Source organism: Coturnix japonica, chromosome 4 (genome assembly GCF_054131305.1).
Source record: "Coturnix japonica strain WE chromosome 4, WE-NBRP24, whole genome shotgun sequence".
In the NCBI taxonomy this organism is placed as follows: Eukaryota; Metazoa; Chordata; class Aves; order Galliformes; family Phasianidae; genus Coturnix; species Coturnix japonica.
In genome coordinates, this window is record NC_140666.1 from 53322947 (window position 1) to 53342632 (window position 19686).

The following is a 19686-nucleotide window of genomic DNA, read 5'->3' on the forward strand; positions in this document are numbered from 1 at the left end:
TCTAAAGCCCTTAGACCCTGAAGCAAAGTAGGATTAGACTTTTGGGTTGTGCCATGCCTGTGTAATGCCAGAGAAGTAAAGGAAAACTGGTCTCTGCAGAGTTCAGAATGTAGTGTTAACAACGGGACACTGTGCCCATACTTCTGTTCCAAAAGGCTTAGACACCCGTCGGTATTTAATTATGGTTGACTTTTAAAACAATCTTTCTGTATGTAAAAGGACACTTTTTTTTATTAAACACGCACTTACCTTCACGGACTCGGGAGTTTTTAGTGTTTGAACTGGTTGCAGAAGCAATTAAGCACCTAAATCCCTTTTGAGATGAGATCATGCCAGTTCTTTTCATAACAAGGGTGTACAATGTTTATTTCTGCTTTTCATGGAACTGCAACTTACAATTTTCTTTTCCTTTCTTAAATTGTCCTTTGGCTCAGGTAACTAAAGCTAATGTCTCTTGTTTTATTGCTACAGCACTGTGACTGTTGCCTTATAATTATAAGGCACCTGGGAGGAGTTTTAGATTAATAGTGATCTTTCTTCAACATGTTGTTACGTCACCCAAGAAAAGATCAGAGAGATAACCCTTTGCCCTGGGGCAATTAAAGGAGATAGAGCAGCCTAAGGAAGCTAAGCTATTTTGCAAAAACAGTGTGTGGAAGAAGGATCCTTCCTTGAGGAAGCTCAACTTCTAGAAAAAGGGGGTGGACCACTGATCAGCTCCAGATTTTGGAGCAGAAATGTCCCAAGAAACTTTTGCTTAACTGTAGGTGACCTCCTGAGAAAATATAGCAAGGTAGAACAGTGAGAGCTCCAAAAGTCATACTGCTGTTTACAGAGTTGCTACAATTTCAGGTAAAATACATTGTAATACTAGGTGCGTTCTAACTATAACTGCAGAATGACCAGAGCTTGGATAAAGCCAGTTTCATTATTGATTCCAGCTGCCAAGCAACTGAGTAAGTCCACTATCTTTATTTTTTCAAGTACAGTTTTGTTCTTAAAAGAGAAGTTTATGCCACAGACATTAGTATTATGAACTGAAAACTATTGTGTCTTCCTGTCTTTGGGAGAGAATGGTCGAAACATTATGTGCTCTGAAATGCTTTGGGACCAGAGTATTTGGTTTTCTATTTTGTTAACTTTGTTTCTGGTCATCAAGAAAGTTCTTCTTAATGTGGGCTTAGAATCTTTGTTAGTCTCAGCTGGATTCTGCAAAAAAAAAAATAGGTTGCAGTGAAATCATACATTATAAGATGTCTGATTATTTTAAACACGAAGGTCTGTAAAAGTATAGTTTCACTAAAATGGTTGTCCTTGAAACTTCTTTCTTTCACGTTTTTTTAATGAACCCATGTATTGATATGTAGCTCCACTACTGATAACAGGTGACTTGTAAACATTCAAGCATGTGGCTTCATTATTGCTGATATTTTTTACATTGAGCATAAAATACGATCGTCACATTTTCATATGTGGTTCTCTCTTCAGTACTCTTGTCTAGAGACTGATGAGGAACAGTCCCTGCTCTTAGATATAGCGACCACTTGCCAGAATGACCTCTTTTAAGTAAAGATTTGAATGTGGAAACCACAGGAGTATATACAAGAGGAATTTATAGTGAGGAATTTTGATGCTGTCTGAAAACAGGGGCCCCTGAAATTTCAGAATGGCTATCAGCCGTGGCTATCTGTCCTGGTAGAGATTAGTCACTTTAGAGAAAGTGGGCTGGATTTCTAAGGAATTACCTGCACTACTGAAACAGTGAATTTAAGAACCTTCTCAATTCTGAGAAATCCTCTAAACTTGTAGTTTATAGTTCCTCAAAACGTTGACTGCAGAAAGAGCCACTGGGTGGTGCTGTTGTCTTGTGGTTGGCCAGCATAAAAACTGGCACGTCAGAGAAATTACCTGAAACATTAAGGACTTCGACTAGAAAAATCAATCTTATCATAAGGTAGGAATCTGGGATTCAGACATGGTAGTGATGGGCATTTTACAAGCACTTTGTGTCACCTAGATGAGAAGGGAAAGTTAAAGTAGCTTGGCCTGTTGGGAGCATCTGGGAGGCCGTGTTTATAATGCTATGGAAAGCTGTGCAAACAGATAATGCCACCACTACCAACCAGGGTGAAAACCCAAGCCTGCAGGACAGTAGGTAAGGAGTAGCCTTAAACAAATGGTTTTGTGTTTGATGAAGGTTTTGTTTTGTTTTGTTTTTTACTAAGGTGCCCACCTGAAAATCCAAAACACACTGAAGAGTTAAAAAGGAATGCCAAAAGTTATTTTAGGAATGCTATTTAGCACAGAGAACAAGAGTGAGCAAGTGTGTGTCTGTATACCATGTATGCATGTGTGTATGTCTACACACAGGCTTTTCCAGAAGTGAGGGGCAATAAGTCTAAGACTAAGCTGTAAGTATCTACAGTTTATGTAGTTATTAAGGTAGAAACACAAGTGTTTTGGAGAAACATGGTACTATGCACTGTGAAGACACGTAATGGTCTGATTTTATTCCTGTGTGTTGCCCTGGAGAAGAATTACCAAATCTGAGCCCTGGATTTGCTGATCTAAACAGGGATTGCAAAGTGAGTTCATGGGATCAAACTGGACTAGTTGATAGTTTGAAGCCTTGCCCTGGAGGAAAGTGTTCTTGGGCAAAAAGTTTCCAAAACTTAGTTTGCTCTCGTTCTATGGAAAAAATAAATGTTGGTCAAGAAGTTTCTTTCTAAAGACTAAAGGTACTGTTAGTATCATTGCTTTCAGGTCTTTCTTACTGACTTTACTTTAGGGCTTTCTTGAGCTTTAGCATCTGCCTTTTATCATTTATTTAAAATAGGTCCTTTGCTAGTTACCTCTCGGGTTAGGAACTTAAAAGAAAAAGTCAGTGTTTATGGCGTGCTGTTTAAAGGCATGGAATTCTGTCAGAGGAAGATATTAAAACTGGAGTTTGGAAGCAGTCCAGTTTCAATGAACTATGTGCGATTTCAGAAAGGAACAGTTATTTCACTTTGCTGCTCTTATTATTATTTTAAAGAGTATACATATGCATACGTACCAGCACAAAGATGTTTTGTCACCACTGTCTGAAAAGTTTTAGGATACTGAATGCTGTGGCCTCTGGTTTGTGAACATCGAGTAACAGAATGAATGAGTTTATGGACTGAGTTGCCTCTGTTTGTTTGTTTTTTTTTCTTTTCTGTTTTTCTTTTCATTTATTTCTTTTATTTTTAATTCACCAGTTCGAGCAAACTGTGTGCAAATGACTTGAATCCAAAGAGAGTTTGTGAAAGCTGTGAGAATACAGGGGTTAAATATTTACTTACTTAATTCAGGGCTAGCTCACTCTCTTGAGGTAGAGCGCTTCAGATGCGGTCATGCTTCTAGTATTTGTTTTCTCAGCAAAAGCTGTGGAGGATATCATTTGTGGCTGCTTTCCCCTTGGAGTTCAGGAAAGGACGAGCTCTGCCTCTTCAGCTCACAGCCATGGCATTTCTGGTGGAAAAAATTCCTGACTGGGATTACTCAAAGTTTACCTTGTTCATGTCTTTTCAAAGGTTTAAGAAAGTTTCTAGGTGCTGGCGATAGCCAGAAGGCTGACAATGTGGCTGAAACAAAGTGCTTAGTCTAAGCCTTAGATGGTACAAGGTACCACTTTTTCTCAGTTTGTTACAGCATGCTGCCAGCTACTTTGCTTTCTTGGTGCTGCTTGAACCAAGGTGGGGGAGAGTTGATGTGCAGACAAATTATGTGGTGATCCCCAGTGGGCAAGGTGTGAGATGCCAACCTTGCAGTACACGGATTGTTGCCAGGTGTGTGTCCCCAGACCTGGTGGATACCCAGAATTTACATTGTTCTAATTTGCTCTCCTTGGTTAGTAAGTGCCTGAGCAAAACTTGAATAGAAATGATGTAGGTAGGAATGTAGTTCATCTTACGTTGGGTTCATGTGTGTTTAGATGGAGAGGTTAATTCAGGCGTTTCTGCAATGTAAGCTGTATACAGGAAAATTCTGCTGCTGGAAGTTGCTACTTGCTTCTTGAGCTTTGGCTTCAAGAATAGCTAGTAATTCAGAGAGCTCTCCAGAGAGTGAGTGGTAGGATGGGCTAGGACAGACAAAGCACTATGCTGGAGGCTGCTTTTCAGCAAAAGGTATCTTCTAATCTAAAATTACAGTACAGTGTTTAAACAAATAACATAAAAGTATAATTGCAATAGTGACTTGGAGTGATGATGGCCAGTTTTGCTTTCTGGTTTTCGTTTAGCTTAGAGTTAACTTTGAATGTGCTTAGGGGATGTTATTACTGCACTGTGGTTCAGTATGAGGCTTGCATTTCAATACAACCTTGTTTACTTAAGCATCACACAGAGAATTCTTACCATACTGTAAGAGTTTCCTGGTAATTGTGTTGGTTAATTTATGGCCAACTGCATTGAAGAATGACCTTTTTCTTAAATGGTACTTAGTGAGTTTAACTTCTTTTCTATTGTTTATGTAAATAAACTTCCAGACTTAGCAATATGAAAAGTGGTCTCCTTGCACAGTAATCTAAAATCTCATTGAAACTATATAATAAGCCTATAATGTAGTACATTTTGATTTTTAAATTTGGAGCAGTTATAAACCCTTCCCATATGGATGCTGATAATGTTTGTCATTAAGTAGAGATGCCAGTACATGTATTCAGGAGGCCTAGGATCTGTAATAAATACAAAGCCCATGGATTACATACAAGTCAACCCTTTGTACATCCTTTAATACTATTAAGCTGGAAATAATATAGAAGAGATCCAGGAAAATGGCATAAAACAAATCTGGGAAACACTTACTATCATAAAGTGGAAATGAGTTTAAGGTGATACTAACCAATTTGGTGTTAAGTAAAACATTTGCTTTCCTAGTAGGTGCTTCAGATGGGAGCACCGATTATGCCCTTGTGTCAAGGGCTTCCATGTAGGTTGGCAGGAATAAGGAGGCGGCTCCAACCGGGCCTCCTGCGCTGACCGTGGTGCTGAAGGGCAGAGGTAGGCACTGAGGGCAGCTGCCCCTATGCACGGTTGGCTGAGTCAGCCTCCCACTGGGGATGAATGGGAGGGGAGATAGGCTATCTGGAGATGTGCATCTGGGGCACAGCTGTCTCCTTCCCCTTTCTCTCGTGAAATGCTGCATTCTTGCTGTGTCTTGTTTAAATCTACTAAAGATTTGGAATAAAGTTGGCATTTGTTCTCTAAGTATAGAACAATGGGTGTCTAAAAGAACTATTGAGCAGGTGTACAATTGCTTGCCTGGAAATTGTGTCTCTTCTAAGGCTTGCTCTGGGACTTGGAATTGAGTCTTTCAATAGGAGAGACAGTGTAATCTGTATAACCTTATCACTGGACCTGCATTTTTGTGCTAGATGTTTTTACCTGTGTACAGTGGAGAAAAATCTTGTTTCAGATTCAGAGCAAGTGTTTCCAGGACTTCGGCTTCTACAACTATAGACTGTGGGTTGCAGATTTAGCTACTAGTACTAACAGTGCTTTCTTGTTGTTTGTCTTTTGTCTTCTCCCAGTAAGTCAGCCTCTATTTATGTGTAAAAAGTCATAACATGAAACACCTTGCAAGAGCTGATCCCTACAATAATAAACAACAAATAAAAAACAGAGTCCACACGTCCACATTCCAATAGAAAAGTGAAATCAGAGATTAAGCTTCCAAGAAACTCGTGGTTTTTTTTTTTTTTTTGTTGTTGTTTGTTTGTTTGCAAGTAATAACTTGCTGTAACTCTATTGTCCTGAATTGTGCTGTTGCTTGTTTAGAACAGTGAACCCTGCTGAGACTCAGATCAGATAGATCTGATAAAAAGGACAGAACCAACTTGTTTATTTCCAGAATGCATCAGAGAACATATTTCTGGTCCTTCTTTTATATAAGTCAGGCATTTATTTACATGGTCTGAGGGAAGCTGTGTTAGAACAGTTACTACCTTTCCTTCCCCTTTTGTGAGCTGATGATGGTTTGACTGGATGATCTCGTAGGTCTTTTCCAACCTTGGTGATTCTGTGAAAGGTTAAATCGTGAAAGGAATAATCAGCTTTTCCTTCCAAAACATACTTGTCTAGGGTAGGCAGAAGATAAGTGAACAAGAAAAGGCAGGTATAAGTAGGCCCTTACAGAGAAGGGAGAACACAGGACTACGAAGCAAACCTTGAAATCTGTCATAGCCTGCAGGTGAGATACTGAAACTGTTTCTGTAAGCAGGGGCTCTTGCACAGATTATGGAGAACATGGTTCAATTACCAAATGATCAGGAATATACTGCTTAGTAGATTAGGAGGTTTTACCAGTAAAGTCTGGGAAACCATGCAAGATCTGGATACTCTTGTAGTTTTAGGTAGTTCTCTACAGAAAGCCAAGAAAGGCTGTTTTAAGACTTCTGAGCATGCTTGGTCATAAAGTAAATGGGGATGCTAAGCATTTCTTAAGTATCGTATCTTTCTTGATGCTTTGGTAAGGGATGTCTGGATTGTTCTACTTATCAGTAGAATGCAGCTTGGGTCTTATCTGGGGGAAGATATAAATATGCAGTTATAGATTAGCAGTAATCGAACTACTTTTAGGGAAGTATAGCTATCTGTGTGGAGTAACAAGATTGACCTAAACTTTTACTTTAGCTGATGATTCTGAGCACGTTCAGAGTGACTGAAAGGAAAGCAGGGCTGTCACTTGGTAAAAGCTCGCTTCCTGTTTTGAGAACTCCTTTCTCAAACTTAATTAAAACCTACTTATTTCACAAGGTGATAGATAGCACAAGGAAGAAAAAGTTATGCAAAAGGATGACAGGAAGGAAAGAGAACACTTCCAAAGAGGTGTCCAGAATTATTTTCCATTTCAAAAAAGTCTGATTAGGTTTGGGTGACTTTATAAGCCTATGGGAGGGGATATTTCCAGTTCTTGAACCTGCAGGACCAATAACCTCTGAGATCACTGTTGAGAACTCACAGGACAGTTTTAGTCCATTGTAGTACAGCACATAACCAAGTGACTAAAAAGTGAGAGCCAACCCACCCTGCTCCAACAAAATGAAGTTATCTTTGATTGATGTGCGTGTGTGTATGTGTATATATATATATATATATGTGTGTGTGTTTATATATATATATATATGTGTGTGTGTTATATATATATATATATAAAATAATATGGAGAATAGGGAAGAATGGTTATATTTTCCATGTGGTCTTTGTTGGAACTTGTTTTTCCTAGGGGTCATAGGGACTCAAAGAAACTCTTCTGCAACTGTATCTAAAGGTTTTAAATCTTCCTTTTAAAGAATGTGGTGAGCACATTGTGATTCCCACGTAAGATCTTCTGACTGCTCAGAGTTGCAAGAAGTATTGGTTGAATGTCATAGATGAAATCCTATAGGTTGCAATAGTTGTAACATATTCTTGCTGCTTCCTGGTATTTCATAAAACTAGTGGACTTAAATAATGTTAAGCTACTCTTATTTTGGCATAAAATTAAGATAACTTGTTGACTTAGCATTATTGTTCTAAGGAGTATAACATTATCTAAGAAAGTAGGACAACTTATAGATGCATTCTGTAGGAGAGGGTTCACACAGTATTCACCATAAATTGTTGTCTGTTGCTATGCTACTATCAGAGAAGATCAAATGTTGGATAAACACAGCACAAGTCATCAAAGAGATCAAGTAATGTATACAGCTAAGGGATGGAAATAATTGTGGCTTTGGTAGAGACCAGGGGAGGGAGGTTCTAGACTTGAAGAACAGCCTCAGAAATGCTGTACACTAGAGAGCAAAATGTTGATAGATAAGGAGCCTTGATGGTGGAAGAAAAGGGAGGATGACAACCTTAAAGCCACGCAGGCAGTAGCCTAGACAGCATCTTCAAGACACATTTGTAAAAATAAAATTTAAAAAATATATATTTATGGGTGGTTTTTTTTTTTTAATATATATAAATTCTATCTCATTGATTAATTTGATGGCTTGTCATGATTCTTGCTGATTAGTTTGTTTGCTCTTCAGCTCTGCAGAGAAGGGCATAGGGGTCTTAGTGGATGACAGGTCAGCCATGAGCCAGCAGTGTTCCCTGGTGGCTAAGAAGGCTGATGGGACCCTGGGGTGCATTGAAAGGACTGTGGCCAGCAGGTCAACCCTCTACTCTGCCCTGGTAAGGTCTCATTTGAGATACTGTGTCCAGTTCTGGGCAGCTCCCCAGTACATAGAAGACAGGGATCTCCCGGAGAAAGTCCAGCAGAGGGACACAAAGATGATAAAGGTCCTGGGCCATCTCTCTTTCAAGGAAAGACTGAGCGACCTGGATCTGTTCAGCCTTGAGAAAAGAACACTGAGAGGTGATCTTATTAATGTTTATAAATATCTTACATGTGGGCGTCAAAGGAACATGGCCAACCTGTCTGTGGGGACAGGACAAGAAGAAATGGCCATAAAATGCACCAATATGTGAAGGAACTTCTTCACAGTGAGAGTGACGGAGCACTGGAACAGGCTGCTCAAGGAGGTTGTGGATTCTCCTGCTCTGGAGATATTCAAGACCCATTTGGATCTACCTGTGCATCCTGCTCTAGGGAGCCTGCTTTGCAGTGGGGTGGGACTCAATGATCTGTAGAGATCTAGTCCAATCCCTATGATTCTGAGATTAATCTTAAAATAATAATAATAATAAAAAGCATTACTTTGTTAGTCTTTGTTATGAATGCTTTTAATAGTGTAATTTTTTTATTTTTTTTTATATATTTTTTTCCTTTTCATTGCATCATAGCAACCAGGTAACAACACAGTTGTCTTAATTTCCCAAATCACCCTAGATTCCTGCCAGCAGTTTGTTTCATTTGTGTATTTATGCAGATCTATTTTGTCCATTCTAGTCTTCTCCTAGCACAAGAGATGAAACAGAAGATAAACCACTCATGCCTACAGCAGCACTCCCTAGTTGCCTAACTCTCTATTCTTCTTCCAGAGGCACCTTTTACTCCATTTCACACTGGGAGAAGTGCCTTAGTGAATAGACTAGCTTTGTAGCAGTGTTCTCAGGGTCAGCAAATGGAGTCTGGCATGCTGACAGAACAGAGAGAATTTTCCAGCCAGCGCTGAATCACCACTGAAATTGCCTTGTCAGTCAAAGTCAAATAAGGGGGAGTAATCTTAACTCTATGGTTGATTAGTTATTTATTTTTGTTTTTAATTATTGCTATTATTAAATTGTTTGAGTAGCAAAGAATTTCAATCAATTTCAGTTGAAGTGGATTGCCCCACTGATTTCACTAGGTGCCAACTTGGACTTGGAGGTCATACTTGTTAAAATGAGTTAAATTTTGCTACTTTTCAATGCCAGAAAGGAGTAGAAAGATACCTTAGGGAAAACTGTGGAGACCATCCTAGAGCTCTAGTTTTTGATGACCTTTTAACAATACATAGCAGGTCTGAAAGTAGCAGTGGTCAAGTTTGCTGGCTTCATAAAGATGAATTCTGTTTTCAGAATCTGGGCTGCTTCATCCAGTGATGTTTGTGGCACATGACGCTCTATGGCATTTGAATGTCAATTCTGTGAATGTAACAACTAGCTGTCAGCTTTGAGAGGAATTAGTTTTTCTTGTGTCTTTGCATCATATAAATTCCCTTCTGTTGTGAGTTTTGCCATCTTCAGTTGATTACTCATATACTTAAGTATGAGAAGAAATACTACATGGCTAATTATAACCACTTTTAATTAGATCTTGCAGTAACTTCCACAATAAGTTCTAAGAATGTGGAAAAATATAACAAAGATAGAGATGCATCTAACTGGAAGGGAAAAGGAAGATGGAGAAAAGTAGTATTTGGGTGTTGAGTACCACAGGAATTTGATATGAATGGTATTGCTCAAAAGACAAGAGGCTGGCTAATGATTTACAACCCAGAAGGTACTGTTTATGTCCAGCCTTTCCTGCAGAATCATAATGTGCCCTGCTTAATAATGAGGAGCATATCAATGCAAGACATCTACAGTCTTCCCAGCTTGAAAGTTTCTGTCTGTTCCCTGGAGACGAGTACTGAATGGGCAGAATCACTGACATTAGAGAGAGCAGGGAGGCCTGCAGCTTTTCTAATTGAATTCTTTTATGTTGAGCTCAAAAGTCATTTCTTGCAGATTATTTTCATGATTACACTGCCCTGCCTCCATTTGCAGTGCTAAGGCCCTCTGCAGTGCAATTACCAGGTCACAGCCTGAACCAATGGTTGAGCAGCAGGTGAGAAGGTGTGGCTAACCCAAGGAGCTCAGGTGCAAGCAGTGTACCTGAATGACTGGAAGGGGTGAAGCCTCATTTAAGGATTAGCAGCAGAGGCAGCAGCATCTCTTTGGGTAGAGATCACACTTTTCTTGAGTTGTCATTGGAAGGGGTGAGCTGGTTTTCCTTCTTCATTACTTGTTATTGCTCTGCTGTGCCTATATCCCATTTGAAGGCACCGTAATCACTGTCTTTTGCCATATACCTTTGTAACTGAATTTATTGCTTCTAGATTCACTGGATAGTCTGAAAGGCTCTTTCTGCTCCTTCCTTTGCAGTAATGCTGTGAGAACTAGAAAGGGAGACTTTCTTGCTAGGAGGTGAGCAGGATTTAGGCTGGTGGTGCAGTCCGGTGGACAGAAAGCTGACTGGAATAAACTTTGGGGCTCTGATTTCTTTCTTTTTTGTGTCTGTGTGTGAGAGTCAAGTTCTTATACATGAGAAAGAGCATGTTGTTTTATTCTTCCTTGTCTTTGTTTCCTTTCCTGTCTCTCCCCTGTTGAGACTGAATTTGTCTATGACCTCCTCAAGACAGGGGTTCTACCATCAAAGGCTCACAACAAGACTGTAAGTTCAAGTATGGCAGTCCAATAATAGTCCAACAAATAACAATAACACATTTGCAGTCTCCTTGGAGGCCAGAGCCTTGTGTCTGCACAGCTTAATTCTTGAAATCAGTGCTTTCCGCCTCTCAAAAAAGCAAGCTGAAAGGTTTTCAAAACCTGAGTTTTTATACTTTTAACTTGATGCATGAGGTTTGTCAGATTGTGTTTATTTGCTGGCCACGGCAGCTTGTGTAAAATGTTTAGAGACAATAATATGCTGATAAAAGAATGCTTTTTGCTTTTGACTTTAGAGGGGGAGGGAAAAAAGAGCATTAGTTCTTCTTTTTTTTTGCTACTCAGTGCCTCAGAGTCTTTATGTTTTTTAAAAAAAATCAATAAAGGAGAGGGAAAAATGTTAACAGGAAAAAATATTTGAAGAGTTAATTAAGCAATCCTTCAGCTTGTAAATTTATCAACAACTTCAAACATCCCAGAAAATAAACCTGTGCTCTTAAGGATGTGCCCCACTTTTTCTTTCAGAAGGCCTGAACTGTATGGCAAAGAATGGTCTCCGTTCACTTGAGGATCTTTGTGCTTTTTTGTTCATTTATTCTCAGACTGTCCTGAGAGGGCAGTTCTTCTTGGTGTTTGTACAATGAAAATTAAGGAACAGAGACGCTAAAGAAACTTTGCCAGCATTTCTGGGTGATTTAGGAACGTTTTCTGAAATTCAAGTCAGGGCCTCTGAGTGAAATCCTGGTCCCACTAGCAAAACAACTGAGAGGGGCAAGCTTTCTGCACTTTTCTGTCAATGCAATTAAATGAATTTCTTTCTTTTGTGGTTCTCAAAAGGGCTGTATAAAAAGAGTCATGGATCTGTATCCCAGTTTTAACGGATGTGGACACTCAGGCTGCATGTAAAAACCTGGTATTGTTCAGGTCACTTTAGCAAAATGGAGGCATCCTCAGGAATAAAATGCATGCTGTTTGCATTCCAGCTAAGTGTCCTAGCCACTAGGTGCCTCTGCCATCCCCTGCTGCACAGCACTTGTGTAGGCAGCTTGCCATCTCTAGGCAGGGTTTGAGAGAAATACGTGGAGTGCTGGTAGCATGCTAGCTGGGTAAGTGTCATTTTCCTGGGCGCATTACGTTGCACTGCCTGTGTGTAATCTGAGATAGTGGAAGTAGAGGGAAGCAATGTTTGCAATAAGATCCAAGAGCCAGTGAGGTGAGGACAGCGCTTTTCTATAAATACTAGCTGCTAAAGTGATCTAGGTAGTGCAACACCTATTGCAAATAGGGATTTTTTATTTTTTCTGAAGGGCTGGGATAAGTAGCCTCCTCTAGTAAGCAGAAGCTATGGCTTATAGTGTGGATATTCCTCTTCTGTTTGTTTCTTCAAGGTCTATTTTCTCTTCCTCTCTTCAGCAGGCCATTTTCATCCCTGCTTTCTCTCCTGCCTATTGTTCCCTTTGTCTCTTCTTCACTGCTGTAGTGGAACTGAGTGAGGGCTTTGAGTAATCTCCACAGGTCTAAGTCTGAACCTTTCCAGGTCATTTTAAGTTAGCTGTTTCTGATCCAGCTGGAATGGTAGCAGGCCCTCTATGAGATTTTCAACAACCATTCCTCTGATACTGACCAAAAATCAGAGGAATACAGTATGTTGAGAAAATGCATGGTACGAGTCTTCATTCTAGGCAAAGTATATTGTAGAATCATAGAACTGTTCAAGTTGGAAGGGACCTTAAAAAGTCATCTACTCTAACTCCCCTGCAATGATAACTAGATCAGGCTGCTCAGTGTCCCAGCCTGACCTTGAATGTCTGCAGGGATGAGGCATTCACCACCTCTCTGGAAAACCTGTTTCAGTGCTTCACTATGCTTATAGGTTTTGTTTTGTTTCTAAAAACAACAAAAAACAAAAGCCACCTTTTTTCTTATATCCACTCTGAATCTCCCCTCTTTTAGTTTGAAACCATTTCCCCTTGTCCTCTCACAACAGACCCTGCTAAAGAGTTGTCAACTTTTTAGTCTGTTCAACCCAGTTCTGTGACTAATGGGGCAAGGAGATGCATGGACCCATGCCCTGGAGACGGGGAAAGGGCAGGGAGATGGGTCTAAAAGCAAAACATTGGCAACAATCTGAGGAGAAAAGCTCGTTTACTAAATAAGTCATTGGGATGCAGGATAATATAATTGGAATTGAGGTTAATCAAGTAAAATGAGAGAGAGAGCGTGTCTGAAACCAAAGGCCTCACTCTAATGCTGAAGATGAGATGACTAGGGAGCACACCCTGCAGAGATGAGCAGAAAGGGAAAAGGGGATGTCTCATGACTTGCCAACAGTTTTATCTTTCCCTCTGAATGGAAGACAGAAATGAAAAGTCCTCTGGTGTATGTAGTTAGTTCTCCTTTTCTGAAATGGATCTACCCAGAACTATCCATGATCCATGCAACTAGAGCATTAACTCTTTAACTTCCAGTGTACTACTTGATGTTACAATGTGAAATATCGATAACAAAAGTCATAAAACCATGACAAGAGTCTTTCCTTTTTCTATATTCCCCACTCTTAGATACTACTGAAAGGCCACTATCAGGTCTGCCCGGAACCTTCTCCAGACTGAATGGTGCCAGCTTTCTTGCTGACATCAGCCCTATGTTAACATGTCCATGGAAGGTGTTCCTTCCCTTGGATTGTTTTTGTGGCCCTCCTCTGAACATGCTCCAGCGGATTCTTTTCTCTTCTGTACTAAGGATTTTACATCTGGATGCAGTATTCCAGGTGAGATCTTACAAGGAAAGGGGAGGGATCACCTCCCTCAACCTTCTTGATGACCATGCTTGTGATGCAGTCCAGCATACAGGTGGCTTTCTGGGCTGCAAGGGCACATTGCTGGCTCATGGCTGGAGCCTTTCACCCATCAGAACTCCCAAGTCCCTTTTGACTGTGCTCCATTCTTTAGTTTCCTAGCTTCTATTGATAGCAGAGATTGCTGTGAACCAGGTGTGAGACCTTGCACTTGGCTTTGTTGAACCTAATGAGGTTCTCCTGTGCCTACTTCTCAAACCTGTCTAGGTCCTCCTGTGTGGCACTGAGTCCCTCAGGTGTGTTGGGCACACCATGCAGCTTGGTGTCATTCACAGGCTCACGGAGGGTGAAGTCAATCCCACTGTCAGTGTTACTAACGAAGATACGGAAGAGCATCTGTGCCAGTACTGAGAGACACCACTAGTCGCCGATCTCCATCTGGACACTGAGGTACTGCCCACTACCATCTGGGGATGATCCTGTAGCCAAGTTCCTTATCCATCAAATAGTCCACTCATCAAATCCATATATTTCCATTTTGGAGAGAAGGATGTACTGTGTGCATTTTTGTGTACAAAATACACATAAATCTATTAGAGAGCCTCCCAAGGAGGGCTGCAAAATGTCCAGAGGGGAGGACGTATGAAGCGTGGGTGTTTGTTCAGCTCACAGAAGAGAAGACTGAGGGGAGACCTCATTGTGGTCTATAGCTTCCTTGAGGGGAGGGAGAGGAAGGAGAGTCAGGTGCTGATCTTCTCTCTCTGATGATCGATGATGAAACCTGAGCCCTTCTTCTCACTTGTGCAGGGGAAAGAACAACTGACAGCAGTGTTCTTGAATTTACATAATTTGCTGCTCTACCTTGACTTTCCAATGCATCTTTTCATGATCAACTGCCTCATCCAGACTGCATTCCAGCCACAGCTTTACAGCTATTTCCTGACACTTGCTATATTCCTTGCTTCAGCAGTGGCAGCCCTATGCTGCAAAGCAGGCTCTCAAGAGATGGAATTGGCTTTCTCCTAAACTTTGTACATTATTCTGTGATTTATCTTTAAAGATGCATCCCAAGTGCTCAATGCCACAATGTGCTGCAGTATCTACTATTACTTGTCTGAGAATAGTTCTAGCTGTAGCAACTAAAAACGTATATTTTAATACGCAGTTAAAAATAGCTTTGTTTGGCTTAAAGCACCCTCCCCTACCTGGTATTAATTTCCATGGAGCTGAAGCATTACAAATTCTTTTGCTTTTTATGATGGCTGCAGACTATTTGGAATAGTACCTCTTCCAGGCACCAACAGTAAGTTTCTTCCAATATACTAGAGTTCTTATAATGTTAAGTCTTAAAGGAGAGATAAATAATGAATCCTCTTCAGTGTCCATCTGCTTTGGTTTGTTTTTAACTTTTCCTTTTTTTCTCCTTTCTTTAACGTTTGAGTTGAATGCAGTTCAATTCTTTATTAGGTGTTCTTGGACTGTTAGCAGTATTGCTTTGGCTTTCTTCCTAAGTCAAAGTTAATATCAGAGTGCCATTGCAGCTTTGCAATGGGGGGAAAAGAACAACAGCAATAGGATAACCTGACAGGCTGTTATCAGGCTGATGTTATGCGTATCAGACTTGTATGTTGTCAGATAGTTTGGTGGTACAAACTTCTTTTGGACCAGGCATGAAAGCAGTCATGTTTCTGTTTCATAAACTAGAATGCATCAAAACACTTGGTAATTGAGCTGGTTGCAGGATAACAGATGATATTTAGTCAGTCTTGAGCGCTGTTCCATAAAATGCATTTTTTTCTTTCTTTAATTGAAAAAAAAACAAAACATGGTTGTGCAGTTCTTGTTCTGCTACAGCACTGCCCAAAATCAGGCTTGCCACTTTCTGGCACCATAGCTTCTATTCCTCATTTATCTAATGATGACAAGTTTGGCAGGTTATTTGGACAGTGTGAGATGGGAAGATGTAGTGGAGGGAGTTTGGGAAACCTTACTGAAGGCATGGCATGTTAAGAGCTACATTGGAGCTGAGATAAGGATCCTGGTAAACTACTGTTACGTCAGTAGGCTTTGGGGCATTAGAAATACTTTTGTGAAGCTACAGCTGTGCATCTGGGCTTGAAAAGGAGTAGGAATGGCTCAGAAAGTTTTGGTGGACTGCTTAAGGAATTACGGAAGTGAGGTAACAGGAGGGTTGGGAGCCTCTGCTGATGAAGGACAACAACATTACCACAGTAACAGAGAAAGCGGTCTGAAGATGATAGGCTTAGAGATAGATAAGGTGATCCTGTGAGTTTGAAAGAAAAGCTTTTCTGTGTAAGGTACAACCTGAAAGGCACTTGAAAGTAGCAAGCACAAAAGCTATTTCCTTTTGTTTGATTTCACTGCTACCTAATGGAACTATATTCTGCGTGGCTCTGTGAAGACAAAAGCCTTGTTGCAGTGTTCAGACTTGTTGCGGTTTTTTTTCTACCTGTGGAAATTATTTGTTGATTAACTTCTGAGGTAAAAAACAACAAAGTTTTCTGCAATATTATTTCTGTTATTTACTGTTATTCAAATCACAGCTATTCAGTTTTAAAATGTTTCCCTACTTTCCAAAGTTTCTAGCAGAATGATAGCAAGAAAATCCAAGCATTATAAAGAGTGGATGGAAAAAATCTCAAAACCTTAACTGGAAGCTAATAATGAGTTTCCATTGCCTCGAAGTGTGCTGGGATGTACTTAGAGGAAACTGGGTGAGGCACTAGAGTGCAGTTAAAGCTGGTTTTGTGCCATCCGTGCTGCAGATGAATAAGTCAATGCCTCTCTGTGCCTCCATCTATAAATCTCCGAGGACAGCACCTCCTTTGCATGCCTGGTCCACTCAGATACTAAGCATTTTGGTGCAGAGGCTGTTTTTAAGTCTTTGTACAGCACAGCAGGGTCTTAGAGCAGAGTGCTGGCAAGCTCTGTACAGTAATATCCTAATGCTATAGACAAAGCTGTTACTACAGCAACTTTTGTTTTTTAAAGAAGTACTTCAGCCATAAGTTATTTGAGTTTATTCATGCTGGAAGTTATACTATTTCCAGAAAACTTACGGTGTCCAAGATGGAGGAGAGATTGGATTCCCTTGGGAACAGCTTTCAGGTTCTCTATTGTATCTCTTATAATTGCCTCAAAAAGGAAAGCAAATGTGCTTTGTTTGTCTGTCTACTCAGAGAACTATCTGCCAAGTATGTGGTGGATTTAGGTAGAAGTGGAAATAAGGTGTACTTCATGTTCAGAGAAAGCTGTCTGCAAGTTGTTAATATAGTCGTATCTCAATATATAAGGTACTCCTTATATTTTAAGGCAGTAGTTAAGCACTTGCTTTTGCATACAGAACCAGGATGAAGGCAGGTATAGATGCTGTGCAGAATAGGCAGAACGGTCAATCTTTACACACTAAACAGGAAGGAGAGGTGTAGAATTGATCGCTGAACCTTGATGCTGCAGATGTGTTCAGTGCTTATAGACATCCAGAAAATAGGCAGGCTCTGTTCTGTCTGCTGTTTAAATTGCTTGTGCTAAGACCCTGAGGAGGCAGTGTGGTGCCAGACCTTACGAGGAATGGGACTGGTGGTTCCTGATGGCAGGATGGCCTCCAAGCCAATTCTTCCTCCCTCAGGAACAGGGCTAGCGAGATCCACCGTCTGGCTCCCTGCACCACCTGTGTTGCTTTCTCTTTTTTTTTTTCCTTTTCATTTTGGTGTTGGGTGACCTGGTCATCTTCTGCATCTGGACTCAACTTTTTTCCCTCAGCACACTGCATTAATTAACATTTATACTTCCTGGCAACCTGAAGCAGACTCTGATCTTGTCCGTGTCCATATACGTACGTGGGCATGTTGTGGTAAGGTGATGGGGTCCCAAGATAGGGTTGTAGATAGGGCTCAGATAGAAGCAAGTTTAGCTGGTTTGTGTATGTTTCCAGGAGCAATACATGAGGGAAGGGATTAAGTGAAGTGAGTGGGGTGAAAGGGTCAGGTGGCTGTGGAAAGCTTCCCAGAGGCAAGAGAGAAGGCTGGACCATCTTCAGTCAGCCCCAAGATGGGAAGTTTGGACCACAGACAGAAAGCTGACACATATTAGTTTCAATGTCACTAGGTGAGGGGCTCAGCTTACACATAAGGGAAATGCAAGATAAATTGTAGTAGTGGGATATTTGTATTTGTTCCAGACCCCATGCCCTCTTTCCTGGCAGCAGAAAGATTAAGTTTTTGCAGTGTTGCACCTACTTTTTGAGCTTACCACAATACTGGCTGGCATTGCTGCTCTAGCCTGGCTCTCAGTGGCTTTAACAGAGACGCTGCCACAGTTGATTGGTCAAAAGAAGTAAAATGTCACAGGGGAAGACTATTTTGATCCTTTTCACTTGGGGGGGCAGAGGGGAGGGAAGCAGGAGGCCAGAATAAATGCCGTAACAGAAGTTAGAAAGTGTTGCTCTGAGCATGGACAATGCTTCCTGGGCTCTGGCTCTCTTTGAGCTGGAGTGAATGTGGAAGGTGAACCACTGAACAACCCTTTTCATTCCTGCTAAAGGAACTCAATGGAACAGCTGGAAGTGTGGGTTGACTGGAGGTAGGTCTGTGCAGCCTTAGGACTGTGTGCTGAGAGGCAGGATCGCTTGGGAGGGATGCAGGGATTTCTAGTCAGAACTCCCAATGCTTCCTTTTCCTTCCATGAAAGGCTTAGTATTTCACCATCTCCCTTGCTGATACAAGATACGAGCAGCACAAGACTCTCTCAGGTGTAAGCTCTTTTGCTCCAGATTCTCATGTTTTAATGCAGGAGAGATTTTTAGACAGTCTCAGAAGCTAAAGAATCCTCTGAAAGCAAGTTCTTCTGTCTTCTCAAGTGACCACTAACCCTCATGCCTTGTAACACATTTTAAAGAGTACAAACATCCAGTGGAAACCTGTCCATTTTTCTGTGTGTGTTACTGCTTGCTTAGTAGATGCTATGCTGATGATTACAGAGTATTTTCATGAATGTTCATTTTTATCCTACGTATGATCTGTCTTGCCTGTGCTAGCATATTGGAGTTGCTTCTTGGATAACATCAGTGTTGTGGTTTGTTGTCAGTGGCAAATGCTCTTGCTGAGCCAACTTTTTGATCTGCTTAAATTATTAAGATAAGTGGCATAACATCTCCCTGGAATGTTTTGGTAGCAAGATAGTGTGTACAGTGTTAGGAAAAGAAGGGTTGTGTGTCTGTCTGTACCTCTCAGAAGCTGTTGATCCCTTGTTGGTCCCTTGTGAGCCTAATGAGGTTCAATAAAGCAGAGTGCAAGGTATTGTGCTTGGGTTGAGGTAATCCCAGATATGTATACAAACTGAGAAAAGAACTCCTTGGGAATAGTCCTGCTGAGAAGGATTAGGGGTTCTGGTTGATGAAAAACAGAATGTGAGCCAACAGTGTCTGCTTGCAGCCTGGAAGATCAATGGTATCCTAAGTTCAGTCAGAAGAGGGATGGCCATCAGGGCAAGGAAGGTGATTGTCCACTTCAGTTCTGCCCTTGTGAGGCCCCATCTGGAGTACTGCATCCAGGCCTGGCGTTCCCAACATAGAAAAGATGTGGAGCTGTTGGAGAGGATCCAGAGGAGGTGGAGCACCTCTCCTATGAACAGGCTGAAGTAACTGGGCTCACTCAGCCTGGAAAAGAGAAGGCTGTGGGAGACCTCACTGTGGCCTTCCAGTATTTAAAGGGATATTATGAACATGAAGGAAATCAACTTTTTACATAGTTGGATAATGATAGGACAAGAGGGAATAGTTTTAAACTGGAGGAAGGGAGATTTAGATTAGTTGTCACGAGGAAGTCTCTTACTGAGAGCAGTGAGGTGCAGGAACAGGATGTCTACAGTGGTTGAGGATGCCCTGTCCCTGAAGGTGTTCAAGGCCAAGTTGGATGGGGCTCTAGGCAACCTGATCTAGTACTTGATCTAGTGGCTGACAACCCACCCCTGTGGCAGGGGTGTTGGAACTAGACAATCCTTGAGGTCCCT

General features: G+C 41.0%; 1 protein-coding gene across 2 annotated transcripts in view; it reads left to right on the forward strand.

Moving 5' to 3' along the window:
* SLC4A4 (solute carrier family 4 member 4) overlaps positions 1-19686 on the forward strand; it is a 214631-nt gene that overhangs the window by 11881 nt on the left and 183064 nt on the right. Inside the window, exon 1 of one of the 2 annotated variants that reach the window (XM_015861475.3) lies at positions 18141-18258. The exons of the other annotated variant lie outside the window; for it this stretch is intronic. Within the exon in view, the coding sequence (XP_015716961.2) occupies positions 18227-18258 (32 nt within the window). The 5' untranslated portion in view covers positions 18141-18226. Of the gene's footprint in view, positions 1-18140; positions 18259-19686 lie in introns of those variants that run through there. 2 annotated transcript variants of the gene reach the window in all.